This window comes from Prionailurus viverrinus, chromosome A3, assembly GCF_022837055.1.
Source record: "Prionailurus viverrinus isolate Anna chromosome A3, UM_Priviv_1.0, whole genome shotgun sequence".
Classification (NCBI taxonomy): domain Eukaryota; kingdom Metazoa; phylum Chordata; class Mammalia; order Carnivora; family Felidae; genus Prionailurus; species Prionailurus viverrinus.
The window spans coordinates 62,902,198-62,918,132 of NC_062563.1; the positions used below are offsets into that span (position 1 = coordinate 62,902,198).

The 15,935-nt window shown below is 44.9% G+C and overlaps 2 protein-coding genes across 3 annotated transcripts in view; one reads left to right on the forward strand and one right to left on the reverse strand.

Moving 5' to 3' along the window:
* LMAN2L (lectin, mannose binding 2 like) overlaps positions 1 to 15,935 on the forward strand; it is a 92,993-nt gene that overhangs the window by 71,599 nt on the left and 5,459 nt on the right. Inside the window, exon 9 of one of the 2 annotated variants that reach the window (XM_047851836.1) lies at positions 5,262 to 7,059. The exons of the other annotated variant lie outside the window; for it this stretch is intronic. Coding sequence (XP_047707792.1) covers positions 5,262 to 5,296 — 35 coding nt within the window. The 3' untranslated portion in view covers positions 5,297 to 7,059. Of the gene's footprint in view, positions 1 to 5,261; positions 7,060 to 15,935 lie in introns of those variants that run through there. 2 annotated transcript variants of the gene reach the window in all.
* The window catches only part of FER1L5 (fer-1 like family member 5), a 60,097-nt gene that overhangs the window by 28,151 nt on the left and 16,011 nt on the right, over positions 1 to 15,935 (reverse strand). The window contains exons 10-20 of the mRNA XM_047851821.1: positions 15,569 to 15,619; positions 11,891 to 11,921; positions 11,167 to 11,282; positions 10,811 to 10,934; positions 10,319 to 10,371; positions 8,393 to 8,461; positions 5,281 to 5,324; positions 5,105 to 5,187; positions 4,934 to 5,028; positions 3,838 to 3,963; positions 2,148 to 2,325 (exon numbers count right to left, since the gene is read on the reverse strand). Of these exons, the coding sequence (XP_047707777.1) occupies positions 2,148 to 2,325; positions 3,838 to 3,963; positions 4,934 to 5,028; positions 5,105 to 5,187; positions 5,281 to 5,324; positions 8,393 to 8,461; positions 10,319 to 10,371; positions 10,811 to 10,934; positions 11,167 to 11,282; positions 11,891 to 11,921; positions 15,569 to 15,619 (970 nt within the window). The remainder of the gene's footprint in view (positions 1 to 2,147; positions 2,326 to 3,837; positions 3,964 to 4,933; positions 5,029 to 5,104; positions 5,188 to 5,280; positions 5,325 to 8,392; positions 8,462 to 10,318; positions 10,372 to 10,810; positions 10,935 to 11,166; positions 11,283 to 11,890; positions 11,922 to 15,568; positions 15,620 to 15,935) is intronic.

Genomic DNA, 15,935 nt, shown 5'->3' on the forward strand with positions numbered 1-15,935 from the left:
GTGATGGAACTTTCTGGCCATGGTGGTTACATAGGTATATGTATTTGTCAAAATGCATCAAATTGTATACTTAAAATATGTGCATTTTATAGTTTGCAAATAATATCTCAATTAAACAAATAAAAAATCATCATTAAGAGAATGAAAAGCCCCAAACTTAGGGAAGATACTTCCAATACACCCATTGACAAAGGATCGTTCCCAGAAAATATAATGTAAAGTCAATAAGAAAAAGACAAGCCTAATAGAATAATGGATAAGACGTATTATAGGCTTTTTACAGATGAGAAAAACAAATGTTTGTAAACACATGAAAAGGCACTCATCCTCCATTAATAATTAGGAAAATGCAAATCAAGATTTTATAAGATACCATTTTACATCCATCAGATTGGCAAAAATGAAAAGGCTGGGCAACATCAAGCACTGGTGAGAAAGCGGAGTAATAGGAATTCTCATATCATGCTGATGAGAGTGTAATTTGGTATAATTACTTTTGCTTTGAATCTCTCTTTCACTCCAGGGTATATAATTTAGAGGAAGTCTTGCACTTGAGACCAGGAGACATGTACAAGAATGTTTATAACAAAATTATTATAGTAGGAAAAGAAGACACATCCCAAATGTCTACATACACCACATAATTAGTGTTATAATCATACAGTAGAACATATACAGAAGTGAAAATGAACTTCAGCTACACACACCAACATGAAAAAAATTAATATGGAGCAAAAGATGGAAAATAGATGAATGTAGACTGCAAAATTCCACTCGAACAAAATGCAAAAATAGTATGCTGTTTAGAGTTGCCTACATAGGTGGTAAAAATTGAAAAGTAGAGTAAGGAAGTGATTATCATGAGGGTCAGGATTGTGGTTATTTTGTGGGTAAATGGATGTGGGAAGAGCATACAGGGAACTTCTAAGTGCTGGCAATTTTCTATCTTTTAAGCTGGGTAGTGAGTTCAGGGGTACTCATTTTATTTTTCTTTAAATTGTATACATACATTTACTATACTTTTGTATACATCATAATTTAAAAATAAGTAGAACATTATGCTAAGTGAAAGAAGCCAGACTCCAAGGACTACATATTGTGAATCCATGTGTATGGTAAAATGTCCAGAATAGGAAACTCATAGAGACAGAAAGTAGATTAGTGGTTGCCTGAGTTTGGGGACATAGGGGAGAAATAGTGAGTGACTGCTAGTGGGTACAGGGTTTCTTTCTGGAACGATGAAAATGTTCTAGAATCAACGAGATGGTTGCCCAATTCCGTGAATACACTAAGAACAACCGAATTGCATACTATACGTGGATGAATTGTATGGTGTGTGAATTCTATTTCAATAAGCTGTTCTTAAAAAACCAGGGAAGTTTTTTTAAGCACAGAAAGGCTCTCAATGGGCAACGAGACTGCAAAGCTGTTGAAGTGGAAGGGGAGGCAGTATTCCTCTAGAACAGTGGCTCTCAAACTCTAGCATGCATCTGAATCACGTGAAGGGCTTGTCAAAACACAGATCGCAGGGCATCATCCCCAGATTTTCTGATTCTGTAGAACTGAGATGGGGCCAAGAATCTGCATTTCTAAAAGTTCCAAGGTGATGCTGATGCCTGGCCCAGGGACTGCACTTTGAGAACTGCTACTCTATTGTGTCTGGTATAGGTGTTTAATAAGTATATATTGGATGAATGGATGAATGGATGAATGGATGGAAGGGAGGCTGGCTGTTTGGGACAGTGGGTGGGTGGGAGATAATGGATGAAAGGGTGGATGAGTGGATTAATGGATGGATAGAAGGTGGGAAGACAAGTAGCAGAAGATAGTTGCATGGATGGATCAGGGGTGGTTCAGAGTAGTAGGGAAGAATATGGGGTTGGCAAAGTTGTAGTGTGGAACTTACTGTAGAGAAGGACTTGACACGAACACCTACTTTCAACTCCTGTCATGGGCTCACTCACTGTCTGCTAGCTGTGCAATGTTTGGCAGGTGACTTCACCTCCCCGAAGCTCATTTTCCTCATGTGTGACATGTGGGTTAACAATACCTATGAATGTTCCATGAGCTAATACCCTTAAAAGGGCCAAGCACAAGCCTGGCATGCAGTGGATGCTCTCTATTCTTTGGTTGGATCTGACTATTACCATCATATATCACTGGGCTGTACTGTGTGGTTGAGACGAGAGGCTTGTAACTCAGGTCTGTCTTGTTCCCATAGTGGCCAATGCTGACCTCGAATTGGATCAGGTCCTTAAAGTTGGGCATCATGGTACAGGAAAGGAAGATGACGCACAGCCCATACTTTTGGCGGTTGTGGTGCTTCTAAAACAAGAACCCCCACATCCCCAGTACATAAGCCAAGGCTACACAGATACACAGGGAGGCAAAGATGAGGTGCCCTGTTTCTTTCAAAGTCATCTTTGCTTCTCTTCAGGGTGAACTGGTGACCATCTTTGAAACCCCGCCCCCTTCAAATCCTGCTTTGACTCCCGCTCAAGGGCAGTTCCTCCCAGGACCTCTATCACCTGGCCCCCTCCTCCCAGTCAGCTGTGGTTCCTTTCCTTCCTGAAAAGGAGGCTTCTCCCTCTGAGGCAGAGAGGGCCAGACTAGGCTCTAACTTGGGCCACCTCATCCCTTCCCATTTTGCCTAAACGCCCTCCCCTGATGGAATGAGTGTGGGCAGGGGTGTGATGAAGGTGACATACACACACACATCTGCTCTGAGCCCTTCTCTAACCGCCTCCTCCCACATATGCTCGAGGTCCTCCATCTACCATGTCAGCTGCTCTTATTTCTGTGGCCAACCCCTGCCCTCTTCTTGCACTCACTCAGTCTGTTCACTAGCTGGTCTCCCCTGTCATAAAAAATAACCCTCCTCACTTCTGAGCCTCTATTTAGCTACCACCTGATCTTGTCTCCTTCTATTTTCCGGCCAAGTTTCAATGCACTTGCCTATATGCACAGTCTGCATGCAGCTTCTCCCTCACACGCATGCAGTCTGGCAACTCTCTCTTCAGGGGGCTGCCTCAGTGCTCTCCTTTGCAGACTCCTCCTAAGTCTCTTCTGCAAGCCCCTCCTCTTCCTCAACCTGCCTTAGGCTGTGGCACTCTTTCACCAGCCCACTCCTCCCAGGCAGTTCCTCCACAACCCTGTGTTCAGATCCCGGTGTGCTGACGACACACCATCTGTCTAGCAGCCTCGGGGACTGGTCTTCATGGATGTCTAACAAGCACAGGTCAAAGATGGGATTACATCGTCCACCCCCCAGGCCTGCTTCTCCTTCAGGGAGTCCATGTTGGTGCATGCCACCTCTGACCACCTTGCCACCTGAGGCAGAAAATGGGCATCAGCTTAGGGCAGTTGGCCTCATTTCTTATTTCTTGTTAGTCTGTGGCTCGGATCATTCTGTGTCCAAAAGGTCTCTGGAACTTGCTCCCTCCTCTCAGGCTCTCCTTCCCTGTGACCGTATTCCCATTTTTTTTGAATAAGTGGGTGGTTATTCTTAACACTGCTCCTTCTGCCCCTTCCTGCATCAGTGGTCTTCCCCAGCCTTCAGGAAGAAATAAAAACTCCTTAGAACATAATTTCTCCTTAACTAGATTACACATTTCTTAAACCAAAACCTCATCTTGTATTTACTGGGTGCCTGACGCAGCATGAAGTCCCCATAGGGGCTTGATAAAGAGTCAGATGGGTTGACCAAACATCCTCATGTACCCAACAGGTCATTCAGCTTGTGGCCAGGGCCTCTGCAGTGCCAGGAACAGGACCCGCAGTAGATTTGGGGTGGGCAGAGGGACTCTTTACTCCTGAGTTACCTTTTCCTGTAGTTACCTCTATATTGGTTACTTCAGAGGAGAGATCCTTCTTAACGTCTTGATGAGGACTGAGGTTGGTGAATAACTCCAGGAAGATCCGGCCTCGATAAGCTAAGCCATCCTTAACAGCATTGGGAATATTCTAGGGCAACAGGAAGGGAAACAATGACAAAAGGGATGTGAAAAAAAGAGCAAATTTCTCCTGACACCTTTGCAGCAAAGACACTATTGCCTAGTAACTTCCTGCCTAGGGATGACCACAATCTAGGGGCAGAATTCCAGACACCCCAGACATGGCTGTGCCAAGAAACCTCTGGGCCCCGACCCCTCTTCTGTACTGAGGCCCACTCCTCCTCTTCGTGCATTTTACCTGCTGATCAAATCAAAGTACTGATTCCCAGCAAATGCTTCCAGCTTGGAGGAGGCTGTGATAACTACTGGGTTTGTGCTTCCAGCCTGGCAAATCAGGGCATGCCCTGCCTTCTTAGCAACAGTGATTGGTCCAAGGAGAGTACACATGACCTAAGGCAGCTAATTAGAATGCTCCCCTGGCCTTCCCTATCAGAGTCTTGGATGGCCACTGGCCAGCAGGGAGGCTTGACTGAAGTAGGAAAGGATGAAGGTCACAGGTTGACGAGCAGCTGAGACAAGAGATGGAATGAATGAGCTAGCCTCTTAATGGCATTGAGGTCCTGGTGCCTGCAGCTCATCCTCACTCAAGAATTCTTCCCAGCCCTGTTCCCTTCCTTTAAGCCAGTTGGACTTGGCCTCCTGGCATTTATCACCAATCTTTAATAGCCCAGTACTTTCCACATTTACTTATGCCATTTTAGTCTTCTATGTCCTTTCCACCTGCTGGAAATCTTACCTGTCATTTCATCTCAATGACCCTTCCTCAGTGAATGCCCAGAGCTCTCCATCTGTTCCTTTCTTGTGACACAACACACGTCCCATATACACATAGTCATTTACACATAGATTACATGTCCTCTAATAGCATAATGGACAGAAACCAGGGCCGGGCCCTCCCCAGTCACGTCCCAGGCCCCAGCACCTTTCAAATGGTTGGTTTTTACCTCCACTGTTCCCTAGAGCTGTCATGAGAGGCTTACAATGTCTTCTTCCTGGATCCTGAAAGGGGCCTTTTTACCCCCATGAAGAGTCAGGAAGCTGGGGCCAAAACAGGGTAGGAAGCCAGAATACATTCCTGCAAGAAGAAAGGGTGAGGGCGACAGGGCCAGGTGGGAGAAGGGCAGGAGGTAGGGGCCTGGGGGATCGCTTGCCTTCTATTTCTGCTCCGGTGGATGAGATTTGGTTGAGGAACAGACTGACAGTCCCTATCTCATCCTGGCACCTGTTCTTGGGGCTGGAGAGAAACATAGTCTGCAGGTTGAGCTGCTGGCCCAGCTCAGATTTTCTCCTCCCGTACTTGTTTTTCAGCCTCTACCCAGCGGCTCACCAGTCCAAGACTCTGAACTTGATGTAGCTGGAGAGACAGGGCAGCTGCAAGAGGAAAGCAAGAACAGCAGTGGGTGCATGTTCGAGTGGTCTGGTCCTCAAGGAGACTGAGTGCAGCTGGGAAGTTCTGGGTCTGGGTCCAAGGCCTGGCTCAATCATCAGTAAGCCATGTCACCACAGCCAAAATGAATTTACCATGGGGACATATAAGCCTGTGGCTGTGGACTCCCCACTTGCATGGGCCTCTTGAAAGGACCTGGGAGAGGCCTAGGAGTGTGTCCCATGGTTGCTTTGGTATTATTATTCTTTTTTTTTAAGTTTACTTTTTTATTTTGAGAAAGAGAGAGCACATGAGAGAGCATGAGCAGGGGAAGGGCAGAGAGAGAAAGAGAGAGAGAATTCCAAGCAGGTTGCGTGCTGTCAGCACAGCCCAATACAGGGCTCAGTCTGTCTTGCATGGAGGTTGTGGCCTAAAATGCATTCTTCACCATTAGCAGTTAGCTTTTAAACAGCAAGACATCTATCTCCTCAGAGAGTAAATAGTAGTAGCTGTTGTTGTGGGGTGGGTTTCTGTTGTCCTGTGGCCTGTGCTAAATGATCCACATGGATCACCTGAGTGACTCCTCCCAACAATCCCATAAGCCAGGTGCTATTATTCCCATTTCCAGACAGGAAAATTGAGGCACAGAGCAACTGAGTTCCTGAAGTTCTCAAGTTATATGCAGGGGCTGAAGCAGCTTTAGAGGTCCTAATGACTCTGCCATAACCCAGTGAGGACTGTGATTGTTCCTAATTACAGATGGGAAATGAGGCCCAGAGAAGCAGAAGGACTTGCTCATGGTCACCCAGTAAGAAGTGCAGTCAGATGGGAACCCAAGCTTCTGGGTCTTACCTCCTCTGCCATAGGGTCCCCTCAATTACAAAAACAAAAAACCCAACCCATATGGAAAACAGCTGCTGGGCTTGAGATCGGAGTGGGACTCAGGTCCTCTCAGTCGGGCCCTTTCCCCTCATAGCAGCTCCTGGGGGTGTCCATTCTCTCCTTGCCAGGGAAGCTGGGGGCAAGGGGGGAAGTAGGGAAAGGGCTTTCCAGTTGAGCAAGTATCTAGGAAGAAATGAGGAAAGGCCCACTGGAAGTTGAGAGATGGGCACTGTAAGACATCCAGGTCTTCCAAAATTACAAATCCTCCAAATTCAAACTCATGGCTGAACCATCTTTTCATCCACCCTGTTGAGAATTCTCTTCCCCTTTCCCAGTTCCTTATCTTGACTGCCCTTCTGTCCTGGGGCACTTGGACTGTGAACTGGCTAACACCCATTTTTAGCGGAGTTTCTCCTGCAGCCTGCCTTTCTGGGGCCCTGACCAACTGGCCTCAGATGCTACCATATCTGTGGCCATCCTGCCATTCAGAGTGAGGCTCACACCTGCCTGCTGCATTTCTACAGGGCTAGTGACAATCAGGCCTGCATCCAAATGGCTCCAGCCTAGGAGACTGTGTTTCGTGGGAAACGTGTGAGGGGCCAGGGAGTGTATGGACATCTTTAAACGTTGGAAGGTCTCTTTCAGGGATGAAGGAAGGCCTGGCCTGTGCCACTGGTTTCTGAGCCTAAAGGCAGCCGGACACGAGGGAAGACTTTCAAGACTCTGAGCATCTGGCCACGAGCCTCATCACAGCCAGAGACAGGTGGGAGGGATCAAAGGTGGGGGATAGACTAGGTTCCCTTTAAAATCTCTTCCTACTGGGGCACCAGTAGGAGGTGGCTCAGTTGGTTGAGTATTCGACTCGGTTTTGACTCAGGTCATGATCTCACAGTTCAAGGATCAAGCCCTGCCTCCAGCTCTATGCTGACAGAACAGAGCCTACTTGGGATTCTCTCTCTCCCTCACTCTCTGCCCCTCCCCTGCTCACGTGTGTGTGTGTGTGTGTGTGTGTGTGTGTGTGCACATGCGCACTCTCTCTCTCTCTCAAAATAAATAAAATCTCTTCCTACTTTAAGAGTCTATAAAATCACCCAGGAAGGTAGAGATTATGAAGAATGGTTAAAGATGATGCCTTACAGGAGGCAGACTAGGGAAGCTTCTAGGAGAAGCAAGGAAGAGGGTGCCAGGAAAGTAGAGGGGAGCTCATTAGTGATTTTGTGTCACACAAATGTAAGGTATAAGGAAAGCAAAATACTCTCTGGGTAGCCAAATAGAAGCCACACAAAGTTCTATGCACTCATCCTTTTGACAGTGCTCAAGTTATCTTTCAGAATTGCGTATTCTTATTCTACATGCAGCTCTTAGAAGCCTGGCATGAAGTCAAAGGCAAACAAGGCTCTCCTAGGCTTTAAGAGAACTGGCATCTACACCACTGATAGGTGCCTAAGAAGGACTGAAAAACTATAAAAATCAGACTACAGAATCCCACAAAGAGCATCTTGGAGCCATTTAGTGTAGGCACAAATAGCCCATACTACATGTAGCCCATATACTAACTATGTTCCCACAATACCTCTAGGCCATTAACAAAGAGCTATAATTATCTTCAGGGCACTTTGCCTAGATGATAAGAAAATGTACAATGCAATTTAGAATAAGTCTTTAAATTGATTTTAAATGATTTTTTGCTTTTGTTTTGTAATGTATGTGAAAGGGCATTTTAAGTTTTCTGGAAAGTTCAGTTGTATGGCCCATTCATTTTTTTTTGTTTTTTTTTTTTTTGTTTATTTATTTTTGGGACAGAGAGAGACAGAGCATGAACGGGAGAGGGGCAGAGAGAGAGGGAGACACAGAATCGGAAATAGGCTCCAGGCTCTGAGCCATCAGCCCAGAGCCCGACGCGGGGCTCGAACTCCTGGACCGCGAGATCGTGACCTGGCTGAAGTCGGACGCTCAACCGACTGCGCCACCCAGGCGCCCCGGCCCATTCATTTCTTAACACTGGACAAATAAAATAAATTTTCTGTAACATGTCCTTCTTCATGTTCCCCATCAGGCAGATCCTGCCCCCCATCCACCCCATGCTTCTTGGCTCCTACCTTCTATCCACACCCCTACGCAAACACCCAAACTTTCTTTCGTTTGTGGGCCATGAGGAGGAGAGTGGTCAAGATGGAACAGCGATATCTACCTGAATCTGGAAGGTCAGGATCTGGTTCCATATTGGGTTCTCGGTTTGGGTCAGCACATTTGTCTTGAGCTAGAAACATTCCACAGCAGTGTCAGTGCCAGCCTGTGCCCTCCTTCCTCCACTGGCCTCAGCTTCCAGCCCTTCCAGCCCAGCCCACAGATGGATGCTTTCTCCAGCACAGGGCTGATCACGGGAATGGTCTAAAGACACTTTGACAACTTCTCAGCTACAACTTCAGTCCTTTGTATATCTTCCCATCTCCAGATTCCCTAATATTTGCCCTTCAATCATCTTTCAATTGACTTTGTTTTTATTTAAAAAAAATTTTTTAACATGTATTCATTTTTTGAGCAACAGAGAGAGAGCACAAGCAGGGGGAGGGGCAGAGAGGGGGGAGACACAGAATCCGAAGCAGGCTCCAGGCTCTGACCTGTCAGCACAGAGCCCGATGCGGGGCTTGAACTCATGAAATGCAAGATCATGACCTGAGCCGAAGTTGGATGCTTAACCAAGTGAGCCACCCAGGTGCCCCTCAATTGACTTTGCTTTTAAATAGTCATAGCATTACTAAATTTCTTATATGAATGCATACACATAGATTTTGTTAGATAAACTCTAAGATCCCAATAGAAAAGTAAACAAAAACCATGTCGACAGTGGCAGTACACAATGTAATACCCTTTTCCAAAGCATCACTTGACTTCATTTTTTTTAAGTAGGCTTCACACCCAACACAGGGCCAAATAGGGTGCCCGAACTCATGACCTGGAGATCAAGACCTGAGCTGAGATCAAGAGTCAGATGCTTAACTGACGGAGCCACCAGGCACCCCTACTTGACTTCATTTTTAAACCTGGCTCTATTCTAAGCAATCATGTTGGTGAAATCAAAAGTTGGTTGGACTGATTGAACTTTTTAATACGCACTAAGAAATCAGGGCGCCTGGGTAGCTTACTTGGCTAAGTGTCTGACTTCGGCTCAAGTCACGATCTCGTAGCTGGGGAGTTGGATCCCCACATTGGGCTCTCTGCTGTCAGTGTGGAGTCTGGAGCCTGGAGCCTGCTTCAGATCCTCTGTCCCCATCTCTCTTTGCCACCCCCCCACCCCCTTGCATGTGCATGCGCTCTCTCTCTCGCTCAACAATAAACATTAAAAAAAATACACACTAAGATAAAACCACAGAGATACTAAAGTTTTTGAAAATTGTGTGCCACCTATCACCCAAGAGCATCTCCCTAGACCAGAGCACCCAAACCCCACTCAGTGTGGTAGTTTTAAAATATGTCCACAAATCCTTTGGTATATCTTCCTTTGAAAGGTAGACACTGATTTCCCTCCTTTTATGTATGGGCTGGATTTAATGACACTTTTAATAGGTAGAATATGGTAGAAACCAGGGTTTATGAATTCTATGGTTTATGAATTTAAAGAGACAAACCTCTTTAACCTTAACCCAGCATTCCCCAGATTTGAACATAGGATCCTTTTTTTGCACATAACATCCATTAGCACACTTTGGAAAATGCTACTCTCTATTTGCAGAGGATCATGGAATGTCAGCAACTCTCTGGCCTAGAACCTTCCATTTATAGATGAAGAAACCGAGGCCCAAAGAAGACAGTGACAGTTTCAGTGTTGTCTGTGGTCATGTTGTTTCATTCACTCATTCACTCATTTGTGCCCTTTGTGTATATTTGGCTTTCACTGGGCATTTTCTCCATGCAGGGCACTGAGCACAGCTCTGGGATACAGGGTGACTAATCCATGGCCTCCACCTTCAAAGAGTTCCTGGTCCAGTGATCAGTCACAGCCCATTGATGGAGGAACTTAGATACTAATCCTGGGCTCCTGCCCACCAACTCCATCTTTCCCCATACACCATCTAGGTGACAATTTCTCTAAACCTCAGACCCTTTCTACACTTACCTTTTCCCCAATTAGTTCCACCTCCAACACAGGACTCACTAAGTGCTGTTTCTCTGTGAACAAGAGTTACAAGATTTATGAGACAGAAGTATTTTTTTTAAGGGGAGGAAATGGAGAGGTGATAGAACCACTTGAAACCCTATGCCATCAATTGGCATGGTGCCCCCTAGGCAGACCTCTCCCATTTCCACTATATCTCTATGTGCTGGTATGTGTCATGCCACATAATGGGCAGCAGGGATGGGTGCTAGCATAGGGAACTGTGAGTCTGCCTCTGGGCATCGAAGACAATCAGGGGCATATGGCCGATTTTAAAGGGTATCTGTAGGGCCTTCATAAAACAAATTTTGGTGGATTTCAGTCTCACCTGTTCCTCTCCACCTAAATCTTAGGTTAGCATCAAAATGGAACAGGGAAGCCCCAGGAGAATCCAGGTCGCCACTGTGTAGGGAACCTCCAGGGTCACTCCCTCCCCGCCACCCTGACTCTAACTGAGATGAAGGTCCTCTGCGCAGTAGATGAAGAAATGTAAGTAGGCCAAGTTGACCGGGACCACCGTCGACTTGAAGATCTGAGTGCTGGTGTCATCAGTCCCATAGGGCAGCTTTTGATCTACCTGTAGAGACCAGACCTGATAGGGTCAGAGTCATAGGATGGCCATGACCATGGCCATCAGATTTGGCTTCCCCAACATTCCACTTGGTATAGGGGAGGGATGGACAATCCTCGAGTGACACAGTGTACGAATTAAAGCAGGTGAAGATCAATGGCCACACTGAGGGCCCAGGGGTGCCCTACAGAAGCAGCTACAGTAGGAAATGTTATTGGGGTGTCTAGGGAAGCCTCACCGGAGCCTGGTCTCCCACACTGAGGACACAAATGGTGACTTTCAGGTAGCCTCTCACACCATTGCTGGGTTCATTTGGCTGGCAGAGGCCTAACCATTTCCTCAGGAGTGTGTGACCTGGAGGGGCAGAGGGCCCATGGGAGACTGGCCTTCAGTCTCCATCCTTCTTCCCTGAAACCAGGAGAGGGGTGTGGAAGTGTGTCTCCTAAATTCTGGTTCCCATACAGTAGCAGAGGAAAATGGGAGTCACTTCTACCACTGGGCAAAGCTAGTATACTCCCAGGCTACCAGCCATTGCCTTTAGGAAACAGAGACCCCTCTCTCCCATCCTGGGAACCTACAGTTGTTAGTATCCTGGTCTGAGAGAGGCAAGCATTTTCCCCAACCCTAAGTCCAAACCTCAACCTGGTATGTATGTTGTAGCCAGGTTGTGTGTGATGGTTACAGTGGAAACCTCTACTCAAACATCAGTCCCCCAACACTGGCCTCAAAAAATAGAAATTCAATTCCAGGTTGTAATAAAAGGTTAGCATTTGATCCAAAGGGATGCTTTGAAGTTTTACAGAGAAAGATCTTATGATTATAAATATTATCAAATACAGAAAATAATTCATACCCTCTAATACTCTCCCCCATGTGTTGAACATACAGGAATTTTGAGATGTTTGGACAACTGATCTGCTTTTTCTCAGAAGGCACACGTATTTGCAACAACTGTTACCTACCTGCAGAACGGTAGATAAAACCAATATCTGTCTGGAAAGACAAGAGTAGAGTAAGGATTAGTTACTCAAGATTTTCAACACCAACGAACAATAGTACTGTACTGACAGTATTAGCCACTAGTGCTTGAGAACTTGCCTTGCCCTAACTACTCTTTACAACAACCTAGAAGTTGGTCCATTATTACCTCCACTCTGCAGAGGAGGGTACTTAGTGTGAGAAAAGGGCCTAACGTCTTACAACTAGTAATTACACGAGGAGATCTGGATTGAAAGGATCCTTAACCACCACATAGCACTGCCTGGCCAACACAGCATTGACTCTTCCCTGTTTCTGGATTGAGAAAGGTGTCTCCCATCCTGGGGAAGAGGATGGTTAAGGGAGGAGCTGGCAAAGAGACTATGGGCTTTCCCTTTCCCCTGGGAGAGGGTTTCTGACCAAGGCCTGAGGGTTGTGGTACAGGATTGAAGGTGGCGGGTGGCAAGGCACCGCGAAATATTCAGGTCACCCTTGTATCCCACATCTGAAGGTTCCATAGAGTAGTCCCCAAATTCTTCATGTTAGGCCTGCTTTAAAACCCAGTTACCCTTTTGGAGTGTCTGAGTAGCTCAGTCGGTTGAGCATCTGACTTCGGCTCAGGTCATGATCTCCCGGTTCAAAAATTTGAGCCCCACGTTGGGCTCTGTGCTGACAGCTCAGAGCCTGGAGCCTGCTTCAGATTCAGTGTCTCCCTCTCTCCTTGTCCCTCCCCCAACTCACTCTGTCTCTGTCTCTCTCTCAAAAAAAAAATAAACATTAAAAAAAAAAAACTCAGTTACCCCTTTGGGTTAGGTAGGCAAAGATTTTTTTAGCTACAACAAGAAAAGCACAATCCATAAAAGAAAAATTTGATGAGGTGGACTCCACTGAAATGTAAAACTTCTGCTCTTTGAAAGACACTTAAGAAAATGGAAAGACAGATCATATACTGGGAGAAAATATTTCCAAGTCATATATCTGATAAAAGGACTTGTATCCCAAATATATAAGAAAGCCTCAAAACTCAGCAGTAAGAAAGTGACCCAATGAAAATGAGCAAAAGATCTGGACACTTCAACAAAGAAAATATATAGGTGACAAATAAGCACATGAAAAGGTACTCAACATCACGAGTCATTGGGGAAGTATAAGTTAGAATCACAGTGGAATACTACTCAGCAATAAAGAGGAATGATTATTAACACATGCAACAAAATGTATGAATCTCAAAATAAATATGCCAGTGAAAGAAGCCAAACAAAAAAGAATACATGCTGTATTATCCTATTTATATAAAATTTGAGGAAATGCACACCAAGTTATAGTTCTAGAATGCAGACCAGTGGCTGCCTGGGGATGGGAGTGGGTGGGATGGGGGTGAGAAGGAAGAATTACAAAGGAGCACAAGGAAACTTTTGGGGGTGATAGATGTGATAGATATGTTCATTATTTTGATTGTGATGATCATTTCAAATGATACATTTTAAAATATGTGCAATTCATTGTATGTCAATTATACCTCAATAAAGCTGGAAGAAAACAAAGAAAAACGCAGGCACCCCTAATGAAGCAATAGATCCAGGCAGTGATCATCAATGGCTGTTAACGACATAAAAAGAGAGACCAACATACATTCTGTGCCTTCTGCTGAAGTCATTTTGCCAGATAATGGACCCAAATCTAGCGAGCCTCTAGACAGCAAACACCTGGGCAGAGAGGTATGTGAAATGATCCTTCAGAGATGCGGTCAGCAAAATCCAGACTAGAGGAAAACTCTACAGGACAAACTATCCACTTTCTTTAACAAATTACAAGGAGAAAAAGGGAGCGGGACCAACAGAATTACAGACACCTAAAAATACATTTTAACCAACTGCAGAGTACGCACCTGGTTTGGATCCTGACTTGAACAAAACATAAAAGGAATTCATAAGATAATTAGGGGAATTTGAACACTGATTAGTATTTAATGCTATCCAGGAATTATAAAGGTTTTAAAATGTGGTAATTACATTTGTTTATGCTTAATAAGATATTTATGTATAGAAATATTAACTGAAATGTTTAAAAATATGATGTCTTAGATTTGATTCAAAATAATCCAGTGGGTGGGGAGGTAGGCCAGGGGTAGACAATACATCACTGGCAATGAATTAGTGAAGTTGAGTGATTGGGATGTGGGAACTCATGATACTATTCTCTCTGCTTTTGTGTATGTTTGAAATTTTTCAAAGAAGTAATTTAAGGAAAAAGACTCATCGGGGCGCCTGGGTGGCTCAGTTAGTCGAGTGTCTGACGTCAGCTCACGTCATGATCTCACGGTTTGTGAGCCCAAGCTCTGCATCAGGCTTGCATAGGGCTTGGGCTGGCTGCTTTCAGCATAGAGCCCACTTCAGATCCTCTGTCCCCTTCTCTCTGCCCCTCCCAGGCTTGCACTCTTTCAATAATAAATAAACATTTATGTATTTAAAAAAATTTAATGTTTATTTTTGAGAGACAGAGAGAGAGAGAGAGACAGAGAGAGAGACAGAGCATGATCAGGGGAGGGGCAGAGAAAGAGGGAAACACAGAATCCAGAGCAGGCTCCAGGCTCTGAGCTGTCAGCACACAGCCCAACATGGGGCTCAAACTCACAAACTGTGAGATCGTGACCTGAGCTGAAGTTGGATGCTTAACCCACTGAGCCACCCAGGCTCCACCCCCCCCCAAAAAAATTAAAAAAATTATTAAAAAAAAAGGCTCAGTTTTCCCTCATGTCTATAAATTATTTAACAGTTCATTATCATTAGTCCTTGTCTGGAAATTGTGCGATGGTCTTTGCCGAAAGCACAACATTTTTTACCACCTGCCATATAACCTCTCCAGAATCTCTCATTTCGAAGCCCATGTTGCTTCTTTGAGGGACAGGTCATGACTCTTCATGTGCTTATTACAAGTAGTGAGAAAGAAACCTTACTTTGATTTGTCCTAAATATACCTTTCTCAACACGGAAGACTTTCCCAGGGGTTGCCAGATTTAGCAAATAAAAATAGATGCCCACTTAAGTTAGAACTGCAGATAAACAATGACTACATTTTTAGTATATGTATGTCCCCCGGAGTATTCGTCAGGAGCCATGCAATTATTTAGGACATACTTGTATTTAAAAAGTACCTGTTGTTTAAGATTCAAATGTAATGGGACATCCTGTATTTAATCTGGCAACCCTACCTTTTCCTGATCTTCCTGGATTTGAAGAATCTTATTTAGCCCTTCATAAGTGTCAGCTTTCCTTATCTCCCAGCCTGTGTCTTTCCAAAGCAAACCTTTCTTTCTGTTCTCATAGACAGCAATTTTCTCTGTGTTTCTTAGGTTGGCATTTTTGGACCTTCTGCTTCCATTTCCTGGAGGCAGAGGTTTGAAATGTGTCCATTGTATTCAACATGGCACCCAGCTCTTTCATAAATGGTACACACTTTTATCCTTACAACAACTCTGTGGGTTGAGTATGTCATTATTCCCATTGTATATATGAGAAAGAGATTCTGAATAACTTGGGTAGATTCAAATCTGGATATTTCTACAGGAAAATCCAAGTTTTTGCCCCTAGACTCAGGCATGGAACCCATGGTGAGTCTCTGTTAATTGTTTCACCAAACCTCCTCCTTCATCCAGAGCTCACTTGGAATCTCCCGATCTCTGCGTTGAATCTCATTAGTGTGGAATTCATCACCTGCAGAGGGGTTCCCAGAAAGATTTGTTATTCACATCCCTCATTTCCCCCATCCCCATGGAAGGGATTGTAAGGGCACATTTGGAATGTATTTAATGCTTCCTAATGGCCCTCTAGAATTTATATAATGTTTCCTAATGGCCCACACTTCCACATAGTTCTTCTCATCTAATTCTCAGAGGTACCCTGTAAGGTTCAGAATTTTAGTTCCATTTTACTGATGAGGAAATTGATCAGAGGGTCCAATCCACTTGGTCAACCCAAAGATCAGCCCAGAGAAAACTGTTGCACTCGACTTTCTCCATTGCACGCTGTC